We start from the raw sequence: 18,221 nt of genomic DNA on the forward strand, positions 1-18,221 counted from the left end.
GAGAGAGAGAGAGAGAGAGAGAGAGAGAGAGAGAGAGAGAGAGAGAGAGAGAGAGAGATCCTTTTGGTAGTCTGGAGAAACCTTTACACTAATTCTTCTCAAAATAATATTTTTAAGCAATTGAATAAATGCCAGTTACAAGTTAATGAAAAGAAAGGTGTGATTCTTCCCTTCCAAGTTTACAAACCTCATGAAATCTCTCCATAGACCACCTCCCCCACCCCTGTTCTAAGACTCTAAGTTGTAGAGGAGGTGATGACCCACACTGGCAGAAGGGATTTCTCTGCCTGAGAGTTCTCTCTACCAATGTAAGCACAGGTCCTGCTCCTCCCCCTCTCTGTCTACATCTCCTTTCAATAGAATGTAAGCTCCTTGAGGACAGGGGCTATTTTTTTGTCTTTGTATTCCTAGCATGTGGCACATAGTAGGTGCTAAATAAATGCTTTTTGGTGATCATTTTTCATTTTTATATTCCCAGTCTGGAGACTGGGGTGTTGCACATAGTAGGTGTTTGGTAAATATTTGTTGTCAGTGAAATTGGCTGGACCATGGGAGTTATGGACCTGAGAGGAGGCACAGGGGGTGTTAAGGTGGGCAGGTGAGTAGAGCTTTTGCTGACTCTGAGAGGTGGTCCTCCCTCCCAACCCCACCCCCTTGAAAGAAGAGGCAGGAAGTAAACTTCACGTTTATTGTCAACAATCAGATTTACAAAAAAAAAAGAAACACATGTTAATAAATATGGCATAGCTCACACGCACGCGCACACATACTTTGCAACTCATGTCACAGATGTACAAAATGGGGTGGTGGGATGGGGTGGGAAAGGAGAGGAAGAAAGAGCAGCTTGGAGGAGCCAGGTGTGGTCTCAGTGATGGTCACGAGGATCACAGTGTTGCACAGCTCAAACACAATTGTCTCACAGGCAAAGTCCCACAGATGGTGCCTGTGTTAGACACCTCCCAGTGGGGGTGTCTCAGGGTGGGGTGAGTAGAGTCACACTCAAGGAAGGGGGGTAGGATTTGGGAGGAACCAGAGGGCAGCAGGTAGGGGAGGGGGGCAGGACACAGGAGGAGTCATCTAGGACATGGAGAGAGCATTGGGATATCAATGGAGCCAGGTTTGGAGGAGGACAAGTATGGCTGTTGCCTTCCCTTATCTCCCCACTCCCACCTTGGGGATCTATACCTCACAGAGAAGGTGGAAATGTGGATCTTGGCCTACCTGATCCTGAGATGCCCAGAGGTCAAGGCAGGACTCACCAAGCTGGCGCATGACACAAGGCCCCATAGGGAGAAGAGCCCTCATGCTGGCATGACAGAAGATTAGAGAGTGGTGGTCTCAGAGGAGATAAAGGGGGAAAAAGGGCTCCAACTGGGGGAACAGCACTAGTGATGGGGCAGGACCAGTGTCTTTTCTTTCTGGAAGGGTCTGAGATCACCTCTTTTCCGTCAAGCCTCCCTGTGTGGCCAACCTTGGATTGGACCATCTTACTACCTGCCACCTTCTTCCTTCATCCTAGACTTTTGGGAAGCACGAGGGGGCTAACTTGTAATAAGCCACCCCACTTTTGAGTTTTTCTCCAGAGTGGGTGTACATCCAATATCACTTCCTTCTTTCTCATTTCAAGCCTATGATGGGGATGGGATAAAGACAGAAACCATACCACATAAATAATCCCAACCATTCACTTTCAGACTATAAGCCCACCTTTTCATCTGACTCCAGTCAAAAGTATGTTTGAGCTGGGAGCATCCAAGTCCCTTCCCACTCAATGGAATTTAACCTCTCTGAGGGCAGGCACTGTCTCCCTTTTCTAAGTCTCCTCAGTACCCAGTGCATAGTAGGCACTTTACAAGTATTTGTGGATTGATGGGTAGTTGGGCTGCTGTAGCATCCCCAAGGAAATAATCTCCTTCCCTGTCTTCTCTGCCCTAGAAGGACACAGAAACAGGAGAAGCTTTTGGAGACAAATAGGATTTGGATTTGGAAGGAACGTGATCATTTCAATGATCATTTATCAAGTACCCGTATGAGGCCAGGCACTAGAGAGACAAAGTTGAAAATGAAACACTTTTGCCCTCCAGGAGCTGACATCCTTCATGTAGCCCAAACTCTTTTACTTCCAAATGTGGAAACCAAGGTTCAGAGGGATCAGTTGACTTACACAGGTAGTAAGGCGCAAAGATGGGTTTTGAACCCGGGTCCTTCACTCCAAACCCATTCTTCCTTCCATTGTACAAAGAGCTCCAGCTACCCTAGGGAGTAATGGTAACTGAGTCCTCCCTGGGCAGGGGGCTGAGGAAGCGACCTCCTTAGACAACTCACCTTCCTGGACGAAAGGCACAGATGGAGACATTGAGAAGGGGAGAGGTGTCTGGGGTACAAGCCAAGGCCCTAACCTTGACCTACCCCAAGGTAGGTCAGACTTTAAATTTCTCTTGGTTTCTTTTCCTTCCTTCTCTGCAAGTCTGCACCAGCAGCTGGGGCCTCAGTCAAGAGGGGTAAAGACCAGGCACTCCCTGACGGGTTGTCTTGGTAACAAGGCCAAAGCCTTGAGTGTAACTTGATTTAACTGGCAATGGCCAATGGCATACATGACAGTACTGAGATGTCACCCCCAGACGCTCCTCTTCCTTAGGTGATTGCCACAAAGGCTTTATCTTTAAAGAAGGGGGAGGAAAAAACCCCAGACTCTGAATTCTGCTGTCACCATGGTAACAAGACATGGCATTATTGATAGGGCTCTTGACCCAGAGCTCTTGCTGATGTCATCAGCTGTTACCAGGGCAACTCAGACCTTTGCTGGTTCTGTCTGAATAACGACCATGACATCACTGGGTCCTTGGGGAGAGTGGCTGCAATCAGGTGGTGGAGAAAGGAGGAGAGGAATGTTTTCTGCTCTTGAAACTCAAATGTGCCAGTTGGGGAAGGGTCTGTGGAGCCAGGGGGCCTTGGAAAAAAAACAATTCTAATGGAATAAGAATATGGCAGTGCCAAGTCTCTGGCTGGAGGCCAGAAGGTAGTTAAGACTGGGAAAGGCCAAGAGATAGGGAGAGAAACAGTAAAGAAGGCTAGGCTTTGTAATGCTACTTGTAATTGGTCAAGGTGCAGTCAGGCCCTCAGGTGTTCCTCTGTGTTAGGATCACTGGGCTCAATCATTCTACCTGCATTAGTGTCCCTCTTCATCAATGCCTTAGATTCTCTGGTTCATGGGATGTCATAGAGATGCTTCCTAGGGGAGGTGGGTGACAAGGTTTGGGGCTATACTATAAGTAAATATTTTCCTGTTGCTAGGCATTCTGGTTTCTTAGGATCATCATTCACCCAAAGACCAGGCAGCTTCATGTATAGGAAAGGGAACTGGCCAGGAGAGCAGCAAGTTTGAGTGTGAGCCCTCATATAGCCCCAACTCACTGTTAGCCCTCAGGTGATTTAACTTATTTTTGGCTCAGTTTCCCCTTCTATAAAGCAAAGGATGAAGTTCCCCAACAAGCTCGCTGGATTCCCTTGAGGGGCCAGCCCCAAGTGAGACCACAAGACTAGATATTCTGGGAGGTCCCAATCACCTCCAAGATTCTAATTGGGGATTTAAGATTCTCTATGGTCTAGTTCTATATCCTTACCTCATATTACTTTGCCTTACTCATGCCAGGCCAGATTATTTACCAGCCTACAAACTCATCTTGTTCTCTCTCTCTCCCTTCCTTCCTTCCTTCCTTCCTTCCTTCCTTCCTTCCTTCCTTCCTTCTTTCCATCCTTCCTCCCTTTCTTTCTTTTTGCTGGGGGAAGGTAGGGCAATTGGGGTTAAGTGACTTGCCCAAGATCACATGGATAGTTTTTGTATTAAGTGTCTGAGGCTGAATTTGAACTCAGGTCCTCCTGACTCCAGGGCTGGTGCTCTATTCACTGCACCAGCTAGCCACCCCTCATCTTGTACTTTCTATATGCCTTTGCTCCATGCTGTTCCTTCTGCCTAGAAGACCCCCTCATCACCCAACTTCCACTTGCTGAAATTCCCTCCATCCCACAAGGCCCAGTTCGGATACCATCTCTGATCAAAGCTCCTAGCATCTTGTTCAACCCTATCATACAAACATTTATGAGGTCCCTGTTGTATGCAGGACACCCTCGATAACTTGGTAATGCTTCCTTTATTACAATTCACATAGTTTATTTTGCATTAAGAGTTATTTGCATATGTGTTTATGACCCCTTCAACACAAGTACAGAACTAATGGGGTTGGCCTGGGACTGAGAAGATAGAGCAGATGTTAGTCTTAGAAAGAGCCAATGCCCTCTCTGGGAGCTGTCCAGGGTGCTGACTGGACTGCGTCTACCTGAAGCCCTCGGGCCACAGGGTCAGGGTTCTCTATCTCCAGCCAAACCTCAAACCTCTGTCCACCCTGAAGCCTCCTCTTTTGACTCTGACAACTGCCAACATCTGCCCTAAACTAATTCCTACCTATAGAGTCTGATAGATCTTTGTGTTGTAAGAGTGTAAGTTTTATGCAGGAAAAATCTATGCCCTATCTAATCTTCAAATACAGCCTTTGTGTGTTTTATAAAGATAAAACAAACAGATAAACAAATCCCCCAAGTGTTCTGTCCCTTGTCCCTGAAGAGAAATAAAATGGCACCTCTTCTCTAGGAATGGTGGTGGGGCATATGGTCAGACTTAGCTGATGCTTGGTTTTGCCTTGCTATTTTATGCTTTTTAATTCTTCATTATAAGGGATGGATCTCTGGATAGGGGAGGAGGAGAGATCTATTGAGAAAGGAAGGGGATATAAAAACAAAAGATGAAGAATTTTTTAAGGTTTGCTTTTGTTCTGCCTAACTAGCATTTTCTACACCAACATTGCCTGCCCTGACCTCTATGATCACCTGCTCCTATGACTCACTCCTGCTTTGCTCTGACAAGTTCTGGATTACCAACTGGGTTCTTCAAAGCTGGTTCTGACCAAATTATAGGATAGAGAAACACATTAACACTGGTTCATGGGCTAGAAATTCCTCATATCCAGAAAGAGGCCCACCATCTTGTATCTCTTGAAATGAACTGAATAGTATGTTACCTCATATTGGGTGAGTGCCAGTGGAGAAAGGCCCCACCTCTGACCTGCCTGCAAAGTCTGATGGAGCACTTGAAAAGAAAAAGAGGGAGTTGGTAAGTTGTGGTAATGTGGTGACCACCACTGTAAATGAACATCCACAAGTGGGATCCCCTGCCTTTGGCCTCTGGAACATCTCTGAAGCAAAAGGGTTTGGTAAGCTAAAACTTCAAGATGGTTGGAAAAATTCATTAGCCATGTGTTCAGTTTGAGTAACATCACCATCACCATCACCATTGTACCTTCAGGTCTTTACAATGCATCCTCTGTTATCCAGTTCCTCAGGACTGATGTTTCTTTCACTTTTTTTTGGAGGGCAATTGGGGTTAAGTGACTTGCCCAAGGTCACACAGCTGTTTTTTGTGTGTTAAGTATCTGAGGCCAGATTTGAACTCAAGTCCTCCTGACTCCAGGGCTGGTGCTCTATTCACTGCCCCACCTAGCCGCCCCCCGACTGATGTTTCTAATCATACCCTTAATTACATATCTCAATGACTCCTGTCATCACAGGTTGGCATGTCAACAAAATTCTGGATTCTTGGATTCTGACAGATTGTGTAGACCACAGCCCCAAGGATTGTTCCTACATCCTCATCTATGAGGGTTGAATCATCTTTCACCTGCCTAAAACGTTGCTACAGCAGAGCTTACTTAATGCTGTTGGATTTGGAGTCAATAGGGAAATGAATTTACTTTCTTTCCCTCTCCCTCTCTCCCTTGCTCTCTCCTTCCCTCTTTCTCCCTCTCCTCTTTCCCTCTCCCCCCCTCTCCTGTTCCTTCTCCCTCCCTCCCTCTCTGTCTCAACTCCTTGACCATAGTAAAATCCCTTAAACTTCTTTAGCCTCAGTTTCCTCACCTCTAATGGGTTAATAATACCCATAGTAAATATGTACCTCCCAGAGGGGCTATGAGGATCAAATGTGTTTATCTATGTAAAGCCTTTAATATCAGTTGTCCTTGGCTCAGAAATGCATTTCCATTAAATAGGGACTTGCAGCCTCTTGCTTAAACAGAGTTGAGAATGATTGCTTGTGGATTGTTTTCTTGCCCCATGGTCCACATTCCACTTCTAAACTCCCAATGCAGCAACGATCTGGCAGACTTCATCCAAGTAAAGAAACAAACTTTTGAAAAGCCACAAGACAAGATGTCACAAACCACCACAACTGGTGGTTACACCAAAAAACTGGCACCCTTTCCTATTAAATGCCTTCTGTATATTTGCCCAAGGCCTGCACTAGAAAGAGCTGGCCCTGAGTGATCAATTATGGCAAGGGCTGGGTGATCCCATTCAAGATGAGCTTTATAAAACTCAGACTACCTTGATATATCATTATCTTTGAACTGAGGGATAGCCTTGCTCTAAGGAGAAGACTTCACAGTATGGTGCCATTCTTCAATTCTTGACCTTGCCTTTCCATGCAGGGAGCCCAAGCTAAAGACCAGGGAAATGCCCACTCCAGACTGATCCCAGTGAAGGATCCATTTCCAAGCCAATGTTTGATCATCCTGTGTTCTTTCTACCTGAGTTCCATGTGTAGTACTGCCCAATTAAAGGTCCACCTTGAGTCAAGTTGAAAACTCACTAGTTTTTCTGAAGAGGGGATCACCAGAGACTTAGCCCTGAATAGCAAGATGAATGCCAGTTCATCTTTATTCCTTTCAGTAAGGCTATCCCTCTTCAAGTTGTCAAAATATTAGTGTATAGTCCATAGTGAATTCTGTGACTTTAGGAGACATTTGGACCACAATTTTGTAACACAAACCAGCATACCTATATGGGTAAAGAATGAACCAATAACTGAGGAGATATTAATAACCAAACAGTCTTTAGGCCCGGTACCTTAGTGCCTGTTAGGAGTGGGCACACTTATTATCCACTGAGTAGAATTTAAATTCCTTTGCCTGGCATTTAAAATTCTATACTACCTGGTACTGCCAAACCTTTCCATCTTAATCTCATAATACTCTCCTCCAATACTCTATGCTTCAATCAATTTCATTGGCTCTCCATTTCTTATACATGATAATACTCTTAATGCCTCAAATTTCCTCCTTTCCCCTCTAAATCCATCGAGTTCCTAACCATCTAAAGAGACCTAACTCAGATGCCAACTATACCACTTTATTTTGTTCCTTTCTATTGCACTTAACAGCTGATATTATGTGTTACAGTTATCTGTGAGTCTCATTTCCCTATTAGACTATAAACTCCATGAGGGAAGGGCTCCCAACCACACCTAGCACTGTGCACTATACATGGCAGACACCTAATAGGCCTTGATGGCACTGAATTAAATGTGACTCACTGAGTCCAGTTTCCTGTCATCTTGCATGTCCACTGGCTGTGATGACTCAAGGCTATGGCGGCCCTAGCTCTTCTCCCATAGTGGGCTTTCAGGTGGTCATCGCCACCTTAACTTCATCCTCCATACAGATGCTCAAATAATCTTCCTATAGCTTCCTATATAATCTTCCATATTACTCCCTAGCTCAAAAAACATGGTGTTTCCCAGTCGCTCACAGAATAAAATGCACACTATTTAGCCAGACACTCTTGTCCCTCTATAGTCAATCTCCCATCTACCCTTCTGGTTTTATTTCACACAATTCCCCTTCATGTACTTTACATTCCAGTCAGACTGGAATCGGAGGGATCCCCCCAATCAGACAAGCCATCTTCCATCTCCATGCCTCCATACAAGGCTGTGACCCTCTAGGTGGTGATGAATTTCCTCTTAATCTTTGCTCTTTCTTTCAGACACCTTGTTCTCCTTCAAGGGCTATCTCAGGCATCAGCAACTACACAAAGCTTTCTCTGATACTCTCAGCTGAAAGTATCCTGTCCCTTCTCAAATGCTCTTAGGGCACTTTGTCAAGAGAGATGATGATGATAATAGCAACCACCCCAAGGTCATGCCATCTGACCAGCAGAAGGACAAATGCTCTGCTAGATCTATTGGTCCCTCTTCTTTCTTGTGTGCATTTCAAGAATCCTCAGAACACCAGGTGCTAAAAATCGGAGAAGCCGATGCCCACTCTCCTTTATAGAGAATTTGGCATTGAAGGAGGATGACTCTTAGCCTTCTCATTTCTCTGTAAGGATTTCTGCTTAGTACACACTTGGTAAAGTAGCTTCCTCCCTCTGGGCCCCAGATTCCTGCTATGTAAAATGAGGGGGAATTTCATCCATTCTTCATATTCATATCCCCAATGTCTGGCACCTAATAGGCACTTAATGCTTATGATAGATAGATAGATAGATAGATAGATAGATAGATAGATAGATAGATAGATAGATAGATAGATAGATAGATAGATAGATAGATGGTCTAAGGCCTGAGGCAGCTTACATCTCGGTTACTTAATTGAAGGAAAGTGGCAAAAAGATCTCTCTACTTGGGAAAGTTTCAAGTCTAGCATTAAGCAAATGCCCATCCCTTCTTTGGCTCAAGATGGGCTTCCCATAAGACAGGATGATAGACACGAGGTCCTGCTTGGACATCCTTGGGGATCCTGGCCAGTATAGGTTGTGGACCTGAATCTCAGTACCATGCCTTTGACCTCTGTCTAGTCTGAGACCCTCTATGTAACAGCCTGAGATGCATGGTGGCTTAGTAACTGGAAGGGTGATTCATACATTAGTCAGAGATCACGTGGATAAGTGCTTACTTATGTGATTTCAGGGGCACTATGAAGGGGACAGAGATCTGTATTACCCCAAGTCCTGACACCCTGACTGAGTGATGCTTGAAATCCTTTAGAGTTATGATCTGGTAAGAAGGCAAAACTGTCCAGGATGGGTTCAGAAGGAAAAGGGATATGGTCAAGGTTACAGAAAGTCCCTGGACCTTGATGCACCAATGGCCTGTTCCCATAAACGCTAGGTCCAGTGGGAGTTTGCATCTGTTGGCAGTGCTCAGAGGAGCTCATGGGAATGAGCTCCTTGGGAACAGAGGGATAAATGGGGATGGGCCCTCCAGTGCTTGGGGCAACACCCCTCCGCACTACCTGATGCCTTGTGATGGGGCAGATGACAAATGGAGGACCAGAGGAGGGAGGCAGTGTGGTATCATAGGAGAGGCAGCTGGATATGGAGTCAGACAGGACTTGGGTTCAAATTCTGACTTTGCCATTTACTATGTGGGCAGTAATTTAACCTCTCTGGATCACAGATTCCATCTGTCAAATGAGGGATTTGGACCAGATGTCAAAGTCACTCCAAGATCTGAATCTATGACCCTGTTCTTATTCAATTACTTCAGGCATGTCTCCCATTTGGGGGTCTTTTTTTTTAATAAAGCAGTTGGGGTTAAGTAACTTGCTCAAGGTTACACAGCCAGTTTTTTTTTGTTTGTTTTTCGTGGATGTTAAGTATCTGAGGCCGGAACTGATCCTGGGTCCTCCTGACTCTGGGGTCAGCACTCTTACTCACTGTGCCACCTAGCTGCCCCCATTTGGGGTCTTCTTGGCAAAGATACTGGAATGGTTTGCCATTACCCTCTCCAGTGTGCCCCCTGAGGCAGAGTTAAGTGACTTGCCCAGGGTCACATAGTATCTGAGGCCAGATATGAACTCAGGTCTTCCTGACTCCAGGCTCAGTGCTTTATCTAATGAGATCTTAGGACCCATGATTTTGTCAGGGGAGTGAACTTGAGTAAGTCACTGAAACTCTTTGGGCCTCAGTTTCCACATCTATAAAACTGAGAGATTCCAATCGATGGTCCTAAAGTCCTTCTATCTCTACATATATACTTTTGTTAGATTGGTGAGCTCCAGCAAGTCACTTAAATGGTCCTGGCCTCAGTTTCCCCAGTAAAAAGAGAGGGGATTGGAGTAGATGGACTCTCAGCTCCCTTTAGTCATGATCTGTTCTAAGCCTCCATTCTGGTCAGTTGTTAAGGTAGAGATAGTTACAGACATGCCCAGGGTGAGTGGGCCATGCTTTAGTTGCCCCTCCTCCTGCCCCCATTTCCCCAAGACTCACCCTATGCTTGACAGAACAAGCCACAGCTGCTTAGGATAACCAGATGTCTGTCCTCATTACCTGGAGAATGTGGTAGAGTGGAGGAGGGGGGAGGGAGGGAATCAATGATGTCCAGAGTCTAGCAGGGAAGGGTTGGAAGTGGGGGGGGGGCGAAGGGAAGGAATGCTGCCCGTCTTGTGCTCCTCTAGGGAATGGGCTAGGAAGGAGGAGGGGGAGGCGGGGGCTGTGGGCCCTCCCCCAAGCCTCACGCCTTGGACTTGGCCTTGGCCTTGCTCTTGCAGGAGTCGAAAGGCATCTTGGCTGCACCCCCAAAAGCCTCCACCAGCTTGTCATCCCAGGGGATAATGTTGCCCGACAGGGGGGAGGTGCAGTTGGCAATGCCCAGGATCTGGGCCGGCGTCAGGATGTGATCCCACAGGTTGAATTGGGCAATCTCACCCACAAAAGCCTGGGTGGCATCAAACCGACCACCCAAAGTGTCCTGGTTGGAGAACCAAGGGGGTAGCAAAGAAAGGAAGGGAGAAGCAGGGTAAGGGAGGAGAGAGATAGACACAAATTCAGTTAATACAACACTGTCCTTGGTGACAACTTTTCTGATTTGTGGGAAGGGCCCAAAGTCAGAAACTGGGAGACCTGGGTTCTGGTGTCAGCTCTGCTACCAACTCACTGTATGAAGGTAGGAAATGACTCCCTTCCTGACTGTATCTTACTTTTCTCATCTGTAAAGTGAAGCTGTTAGACCATAACTCCCAGGGGATGTCCTAAGGGCCTTTCTGGCTCTGACATTCTCTAAAATTATTCTCATCCCTGACACTGCATGTTGTAAGGACCTTCCCAGCTCTGACATCTTTATCTGGCTCCACAAAAATGGTGTGTAGAGAGCCTTAGAAGGGTGACTGACCTTGGAAGAATCATCACCACCATTATTTATTATTTTAATAACAGAGGTTTCTAAGGCTTAGTGCCTGCTGCTCCTTCCTCCAGAAAGGCCTCTCCTTCTCTCCTCCCTTTCCCTCCTCCCCTTCCTCACTTCCTCCTTCCTTCTGTCCCTCTTTCTTTTCTCCCTCCCTCCTTCCTTCCTCCCCCCTCCCTGCCTCCCTCCTCCCTTTCTCCCTCCTCCCTTCCTCCCTCCTCCCTTCCTCCCTCCTTCCTCCATTCCTTCCTTCCTTCCTTCCTTCCTTCCTTCCTTCCTTCCTTCCTCCCTCCCTCCTTCCCTCCCTCTGCATTTCCCAGGACCTAACCTAAGCCCTCCTCACCTGTTCCTGCCCCAGGATGATGACCCCATGGGGTTTAATGGGATGCCAAGCAGCCAGGTTATCGCTGGAGCCACGCAGCTGGCCATCCTGGTAGGCTGACCACAGGCCATCCCTTGTGGTCCATGCGATACAGATGTGGTGCCAACGCCCATCCTTCAGATTCAATGGCAGCTGGGCCACCTGGGAATAGGCAAAAAAGAACCTTCCAGTAATAGAGGCCCCTGCCCATGGCTGATACTCAGGTATCGGCTAATTGACTTAGACAATTCATTGCAAACCTCAGAGCTGAAAGATGTCAGAGGGCATCTGTTCCTCCTCATGGCAGAAGCAGCCCTGCTCTATGACATCCTTGACAAGTGGGCATCTAGCGGCCAGTGATGGGGAACTCATCACCTGTACAGGCAGTTCATTCCTATTTAGGGTAGCTCTATTTCTTTTTTTGGAGGGCAACTGGAGTTAAGTGACTTTCCCAAGTTAACAAGGCTAGGTTTTGTGTTAAATGTCTGAGGCAGGATTTGAACTCAGGTCCTCCTGACTCCAGGGCTGGTGCTCTATTCACTGTACCACCTAGCCGCCCCCTGGTAGCTCCATTTCTAAGAAGTTTTTCCTTATATAAATAACCGATTTCAAGAAGCATCTATTGATTACTTACTCTATGTGAGGGGCTGGGCATGGTTGGGAGCTTTTATTGGTATGGTAAACTCTTAGCACAAAAATTCCTTTCACTGATGATTTACCCAAGGTAGCAAATAGAAAACAACAGTAATACTTGTACTGCAGCCCTCCTAAAGTGCTGTGGGAAGAGCTATGGATTTTGAATTAGAGAACATGGGTTCAGACCTTGACTCTGTTGCAAGTTAACTATGTGACCATGGGCAAGTCCCTTCCCCTCTCTGGGTCCAAGTTTCCACATCTGTAAAATGACCTAGATGTACTCTGAGGTTTGCTGGGGCAAAGTGCTTTGGAAACTTTATAGCATTAAGGAAATTTGAGTGGTTGGTTTAAGACCTTGGGCCAGAGATCAGCCCAGCTTAATTAGCATGACTCCATCCCCTGCCCTAGCCCTGATCCCCCATGAGGGAGCAGATGGACTCAGACATCTGAAGGTAACCCGCCAGACTCCACGGGGCACCAGAAGATTTCAGTAAGAAGGACAGACAGCATGAACAGCCGGTTTCCTGCCTCCCCTTAACCACTAAGGACTCCACCCTCTGTATGGATATAAAGCATCCTTCCTACATCCTCCCCAACACTATCCTGGAGCCCTTCCCCCCCCCACATACACACACAGAGCCAGACTGCCCACACCCTGATGGAGAGGAAATAATCCTGTCTTCCTTGGGGCAAAGGACCCCAGAGAAACTGGGGGCTTCTGTTAGCCTCCTCCCCCACATCCTTCCCTGGGGATAAGACGAGAAAAGGGCATCAAGGTCTTCTCTAAAGGTGGGCATAATATCTGGGGGAGAAAAGGGAAACGAGCGGAATAGATGTCCAAGGAGTTGGCTGGAGGTGAATAACAGAGAAGACAACCCCTTCCTCACTCCCCCCTTTGTCTCTTCACCCCAAACCCCCTTACTCTGCTCCAATCTTTTTTTTATAAAGCAACTGGGGTTAAGTGACTTGCTCAAGATTACACGGCCAGTTATTTCTGGGTGTGGTGCTGAGTATCCGAGCCCGGATTCGATCCCAGGTCTCCCAACTCTGGGGTCGGTGCTCTTACTCACTGCGCCACCTGGCCGCCCCGCCTCTGCTCCAATCCTTCCCTATCTCCCTTAGGTGCCTATCATGGTGAATAGGGTGCTGATTTTGGAGTCAGGAGAGATCTAGTCTTGAATCCTGGCTCTGAAACTAACTAGCTTTGTGACCCAGGTTAAAGATAAGCTTGAGTCTTGGTTTTCTCACCTGCAAGGTGGGGATGCCACTACCTGCCTCACGGGACTGTTGTAAGGAAACACATATCCTCTGGAGTGGTAAACTTACCTGAGTTCATCTGGGTCCCTCTCCTCCCCGACTCCCTCCCTCCTTGGCCCTCGGTCCCCTCCTTCCCCAGTCTTCTCCATGCCTAGTCGTCTCCCCACACTGAGTACAGGTGCTCTTTTTGTCCAGCCCCATCCCTTCCAGGTCCTTTTCCTTCCTCAATCTATAGCTACATTATTTTTGGCCTCACAGGCTATATCTCCCAAGCCTAGGATGTTGTCCATCCACATCACTGCCTCTTGGAATGCCTGGCATCATTCAAGGCTCCCCCAGGTGCCATCCTCTCCACTCTGCTTCCTCTCATCCTCTCGGATGCTAATTCTCTTCTTATTCCAAAATGACTGTGGATTTGCTTTCTGTAGATGTCGTACTTACTGATTTGTGTGTCTATCTTCCCTATAGAGTGAAATCTCCTTGAGAGTAGGGCTTATTTCACTTTTGTCCCAGTGCCTAGTATACAGTTGGCATTTAATAAATGCTGACTGAACTTCATTTCATGTCCCAACTCCTCACCTTGTCATTGATGAGCAGCTCCATGGGGTCATGCCCTGCCTCCAGCAGCACCATCTCGTTGGACTGGCCAGGCACAGAGTAGGAGAAGGGTGTGCCTATCCCCATCCCACCAGATTTGGACTTCAGCCACATGCAGATGGTAAAAGAGTATAGCTCTGGCAGGGTCCTGCGCACTCGGGCATACATGTAATTATTCTTCACAGGGATGTTGATCTTGAAGGCATCTGGGGGGCTGTAGGCTGATGCCCCTGAGAACCAGAGAGGAAGGCAGAAGAGGGGAAGTGACAAAGAGGCAGTCTCACCCTAACTACCCTCCAAGCACTCAGATACAAGGAGTTTGTCTGTGAGTTGGGGATACCCACAGTCATTGACCCTAAAACTCTGGTCAAACAATCACAGATTCCCAGGAGCCCTGAGTTGGATGGAGTCATCTCTAGATAAGACCAACAACTGAGCTAGAATCTCCCTCCACAACACCTTCTACAACCAGTTTTGTCCAGTCAAAATCCCAGAAGTTCTAGGATTACAGGATCCTAGATACCTATGTAAAACTAGAATGTTTTTAGAAATACTTATTGAGCTAATAATATTTAGCATTTACTTAATGTTTTAAAGTTTGCAAAGCACTGTGAATTATATGTTTCTCAATATATTTATTGTTAAATATTTCCCAATTACATGTAAAAAATGTTTAGCATTCATTGGTAAAAATTTTGAGTTCCAAATTCTCCTTCCTCCTTGGGAAAGCAAGCAATTTGATGTTGATTCTATATATGAAGTCATACAAAACATAAACTAGCCAATGTATATGATATGTGTTCATGTGTTACATATGTTAAATGGTTGTTAAATGAAGTGAATTGGTTCTATAGAATGTAGTCTCCTTTCACTTTCGTCTCTACATCCCTAAGCACAGTGCCTGACATGTAATAAGGCCTTAATTATGGATTGATTGATTAACCTTCCAATGTCTTATTATCCCCCAACTATACATAACATCAGAAATCTGGATATTCTCATTCTACTCCTAACTGGAAAAAGTCCTGAAAACTGTGCTGGTTGCATTCACTATGAGCTTGTGCTGTCCATCCCCAAGTGGGTCCTCACTGCTACAAGGCAACCTTTTACTGGTCTATTTCTTTAATGATACATGGTGATTAGCTGTGTTTTATACTCTCTTATTGACTCACTCACACATTCCCCACAGCAGCTGCTCCAAACCTCCTCCTTAAAGTCCTTTCTCAGTGAATGGTCCTGCTTCCTACTTCACTGAGAAGCTCCAGACCATCTGTCTTAAGCTACTTTATCTCTCCTCCTACAGATACTAAAACCTGTTTGTCTCCTATCTTTTTTTCCTTTCCTTCAGCATCTGGGAAAGAGGTGGAGGAACCTTGACAAGACCAGCCCTTCTAACTTGTGTCCCAGATCTCATTCCCTCCCACTCCTCCAGGATGAGGCTCCAAATAGCAACCCCCTTCCCCAGTGCCATTTAAAATCTCTCCCTCAGCAAGGGCTGTTTGCTCCCTCCCTACAAATATTCCCACGTCTCCTCAGTCCTTGTCCTGCCTCATGCCCTTCTAGGAAAAAGCCCAAAGAAGACAAAACAAAAACAACCACTAAAACCCTTTCCGTGGTCCTGGACCTCCTCTCAGGCTCCTAGTTCTGAACTGCTGTCCATTCAGCCCAACCTCTTCCTTTACCAATGAAGAAACTGAGACCCGAAGGGGATCATAGATTTAGAGCTAAAGGACCTCAGAGGCCATCTAGTCCAACCTCCTTTACAAATGAGGAAACTGACTTGCTCAGTCAGATAGTTAGCATCCAAGGTGGCTTTGAACTTTTGTCTTCCTAACTCCAAGTCCAGGGCTCTAGCCATATGCCCTCAAAGTTCTCTTTCCCCACCTCAACTCTTTCCATGACCTCCTGACCAGAGGACCAAGGTTTAGAGCTATAAGGGATTTTGGACATCACCTAGTTTTATCCATCCCTAATTTTGCAAATGAATTAACTGAATGAAGCCCTGGGAAGTTACATGCTTAAGGTCACATAGCTAGTAAACATCAGAGACAGGATTTGAATTCGGGTCCTTTGATGTCAGATCTCTCTCCCTGGTTGCTTCCCAGTGACCTTTTTTTCAGTGCTTGATCTTTTGGCAGCATTTGCCGCTTGGCCAGCATCTCCTCCTGGATTATCTATCTCTCTTTCCTTGCCTTCTGGTCTCTCCTGGTTTTCCTCCTTCTCAGTCACCTTCAATGCTGCTTCTTTCTCCCACCAGTAAGTGTGGCTATCTCCCAAGACTCTAGCCTCTTCTCTTTCCTCTCCCCAGGTAATCTCATCCAATCTCATGGCTTCAAAGATCACCTCTACAAGGATGTCTCCCACACTTGTAGCTCCAGTCCTGACTTCTTCCCTGAGCTCCAGATCTGCAATCCCACCTGACTGTTGGACAGTTCCACCTGGACAGTACCTCAAACTCAACATATCCCAAAGTGAACCCATCACCTTCCTTTGAAAAAAAAGTGCATTTTACTAACACTTTATGTATTTACGTCACTGCCATTACTCATCATGCCCTCTTTTGTGATACCCCTTCCCCCCTGCCAAGTGAGTAAAAACATCAGATGAAGAGACTCTGTCTCCTGACAATGTAAACTCTATCCTCTCTTTGTAGCACACTACCTCTTTGTTGTGAGTATGGGAGGAGGCACGTTTCATTATCTCTTCTTCCCAACATTCATTGGCTTTTCCATTGCTCAGTAAACTTATCACCTTTCCCCAAAACATACCTGTCTTCTTACTTGCCCTAGTTCTGTTGAGGTCACTCCTATTCCCAGAGTCACTCAAGCTTGAAGCCTTGGAGCTATCCCTGACTTCTTCCCTCATTCTGTATCTCACCAGTTGCCACTCACGTCACCTTTATCATCTGGAGTGCTGCATTAGCTTCCTAATTACATCCATCATCCTGAATTTTCTCTCTCCACATAATTGTCAAAACAATCTATTTAACACACAAGAAAAAGCCCTGACTCTGTTGTCAAGAGAACGTGGTTCAAGTCCTCCCTCTGCCCCTTCCCCTCCTGAGGCCTCAGTTTCCTCATCTGTAAAATGAGGGATTCAGAGATGGACTTATAGGTCTCTTCCAACTCTGGATCACTGAGCCTATGATTCTATAATCCTAGAGCTGGCCATGTTATTTTCCTGCTCATAAACCTTCAGTGACTTCCAACTTCCTGCTGAATAAAATGACAACTCATTAATTTAGCATTTAAATTCTATGGTCTGGCTCCAACCTACCATATATCCTTATATATATATATATATATATATATATATATATATATATATATATTATAGCCTTACAGCCTCCCCTTCCTGCATTCTATGCCTAGACAAACAGTGCTGTGAGCTCTTCTCTAATCTTATCTTGCCCTGTCTCTCTTCTAGCCCTAATTCACCATCAGAATGTAACCTCCTTGAGGGAAGGGACTGATTTTTACCATTCTCTATATCACCAGTGCTTAGAACGCAGCCTGGAACATAGTAGAGACTTAATAAATCCTTATTGACTAACAGACTGACCATTCACACAGGACATCCCCTCAGCAAGACTAGCCTCTTCCCATATGTCTGCCTAGACAACTTCATTTTAAAGTAGGAAAGACTGAGGCGCAGGGAGGATAAGTAATGAAGCTGTAGTTCATAACTCCATCCTAGAGGCTTTTCGCTAGATCAAGTCATTCCCTTTCCTGACTACCAGCACCTAGAACAGGGCAGGTACTCTCAGTCTTTGCTGAATAAATGAACAGGATCATAGGCCAGAGAGGCCCCAGAGACCATCAATCCATCTTTGTGGAGTATGCCTCCTTTCTCCTTGCCAGCTCTACTTTGCTCCATCGTCAAACATCCCCACACCAGCCCAAGCAGCCTTGGATAGAGCCTGTACTTGGTGCTCTCTGCCCACAAACTCTGTCCTTGGTAGTTTTCCTCCAGGTCTCACCATGTTCCAGCTCTGCCACCCGGTCCTGTAAAGCACTCAGCTCCTTCTCTACTGCCTGCTGCTGCTTGTGGTTGCTGCTGCTCAGAGATGAGCGCTCCTTCTCCAGGGCCATGACCTTGGACAGCAGTTGAGCCTCCAGGGTCTCCATCTGGGTGTGAAGAGGGTCCTGAGCTGGGAGGGGCCGCGTTGTAGTGGCTGAGACGTTCCCATGGACTGGTAGTTCCTGCTGTATGGGAGGAGAAAGAGAGAGGAGGAAAAGTCATTGAGAGCCCACTCAAGACCATCTAGAAAATGGAAATGCCTCCCTTCTAACATCATTACCTTCATCATCACCACCACCACAACCACCATTATCACCATCATCATCACCATCACCATCA

At 46.3% G+C, this 18,221-nt stretch overlaps 1 protein-coding gene across 1 annotated transcript in view; it reads right to left on the minus strand.

The window, feature by feature from the left end:
• Window positions 1-674: 674 nt before the first annotated feature.
• The window catches only part of NPTXR (neuronal pentraxin receptor), a 39,262-nt gene continuing 21,715 nt past the window's right edge, over window positions 675-18,221 (minus strand). Inside the window, exons 5-8 of the mRNA XM_069102832.1 lie at window positions 17,842-18,067; window positions 13,845-14,092; window positions 11,355-11,534; window positions 675-10,579 (exon numbers count right to left, since the gene is read on the minus strand). Coding sequence (XP_068958933.1) covers window positions 10,343-10,579; window positions 11,355-11,534; window positions 13,845-14,092; window positions 17,842-18,067 — 891 coding nt within the window. The 3' untranslated portion in view covers window positions 675-10,342. The remainder of the gene's footprint in view (window positions 10,580-11,354; window positions 11,535-13,844; window positions 14,093-17,841; window positions 18,068-18,221) is intronic.

Source organism: Petaurus breviceps, unplaced genomic scaffold (assembly GCF_028583685.1).
Source record: "Petaurus breviceps papuanus isolate PSGF00001 unplaced genomic scaffold, PetGlider_PUasm1.0 558, whole genome shotgun sequence".
In the NCBI taxonomy this organism is placed as follows: Eukaryota; Metazoa; Chordata; class Mammalia; order Diprotodontia; family Petauridae; genus Petaurus; species Petaurus breviceps.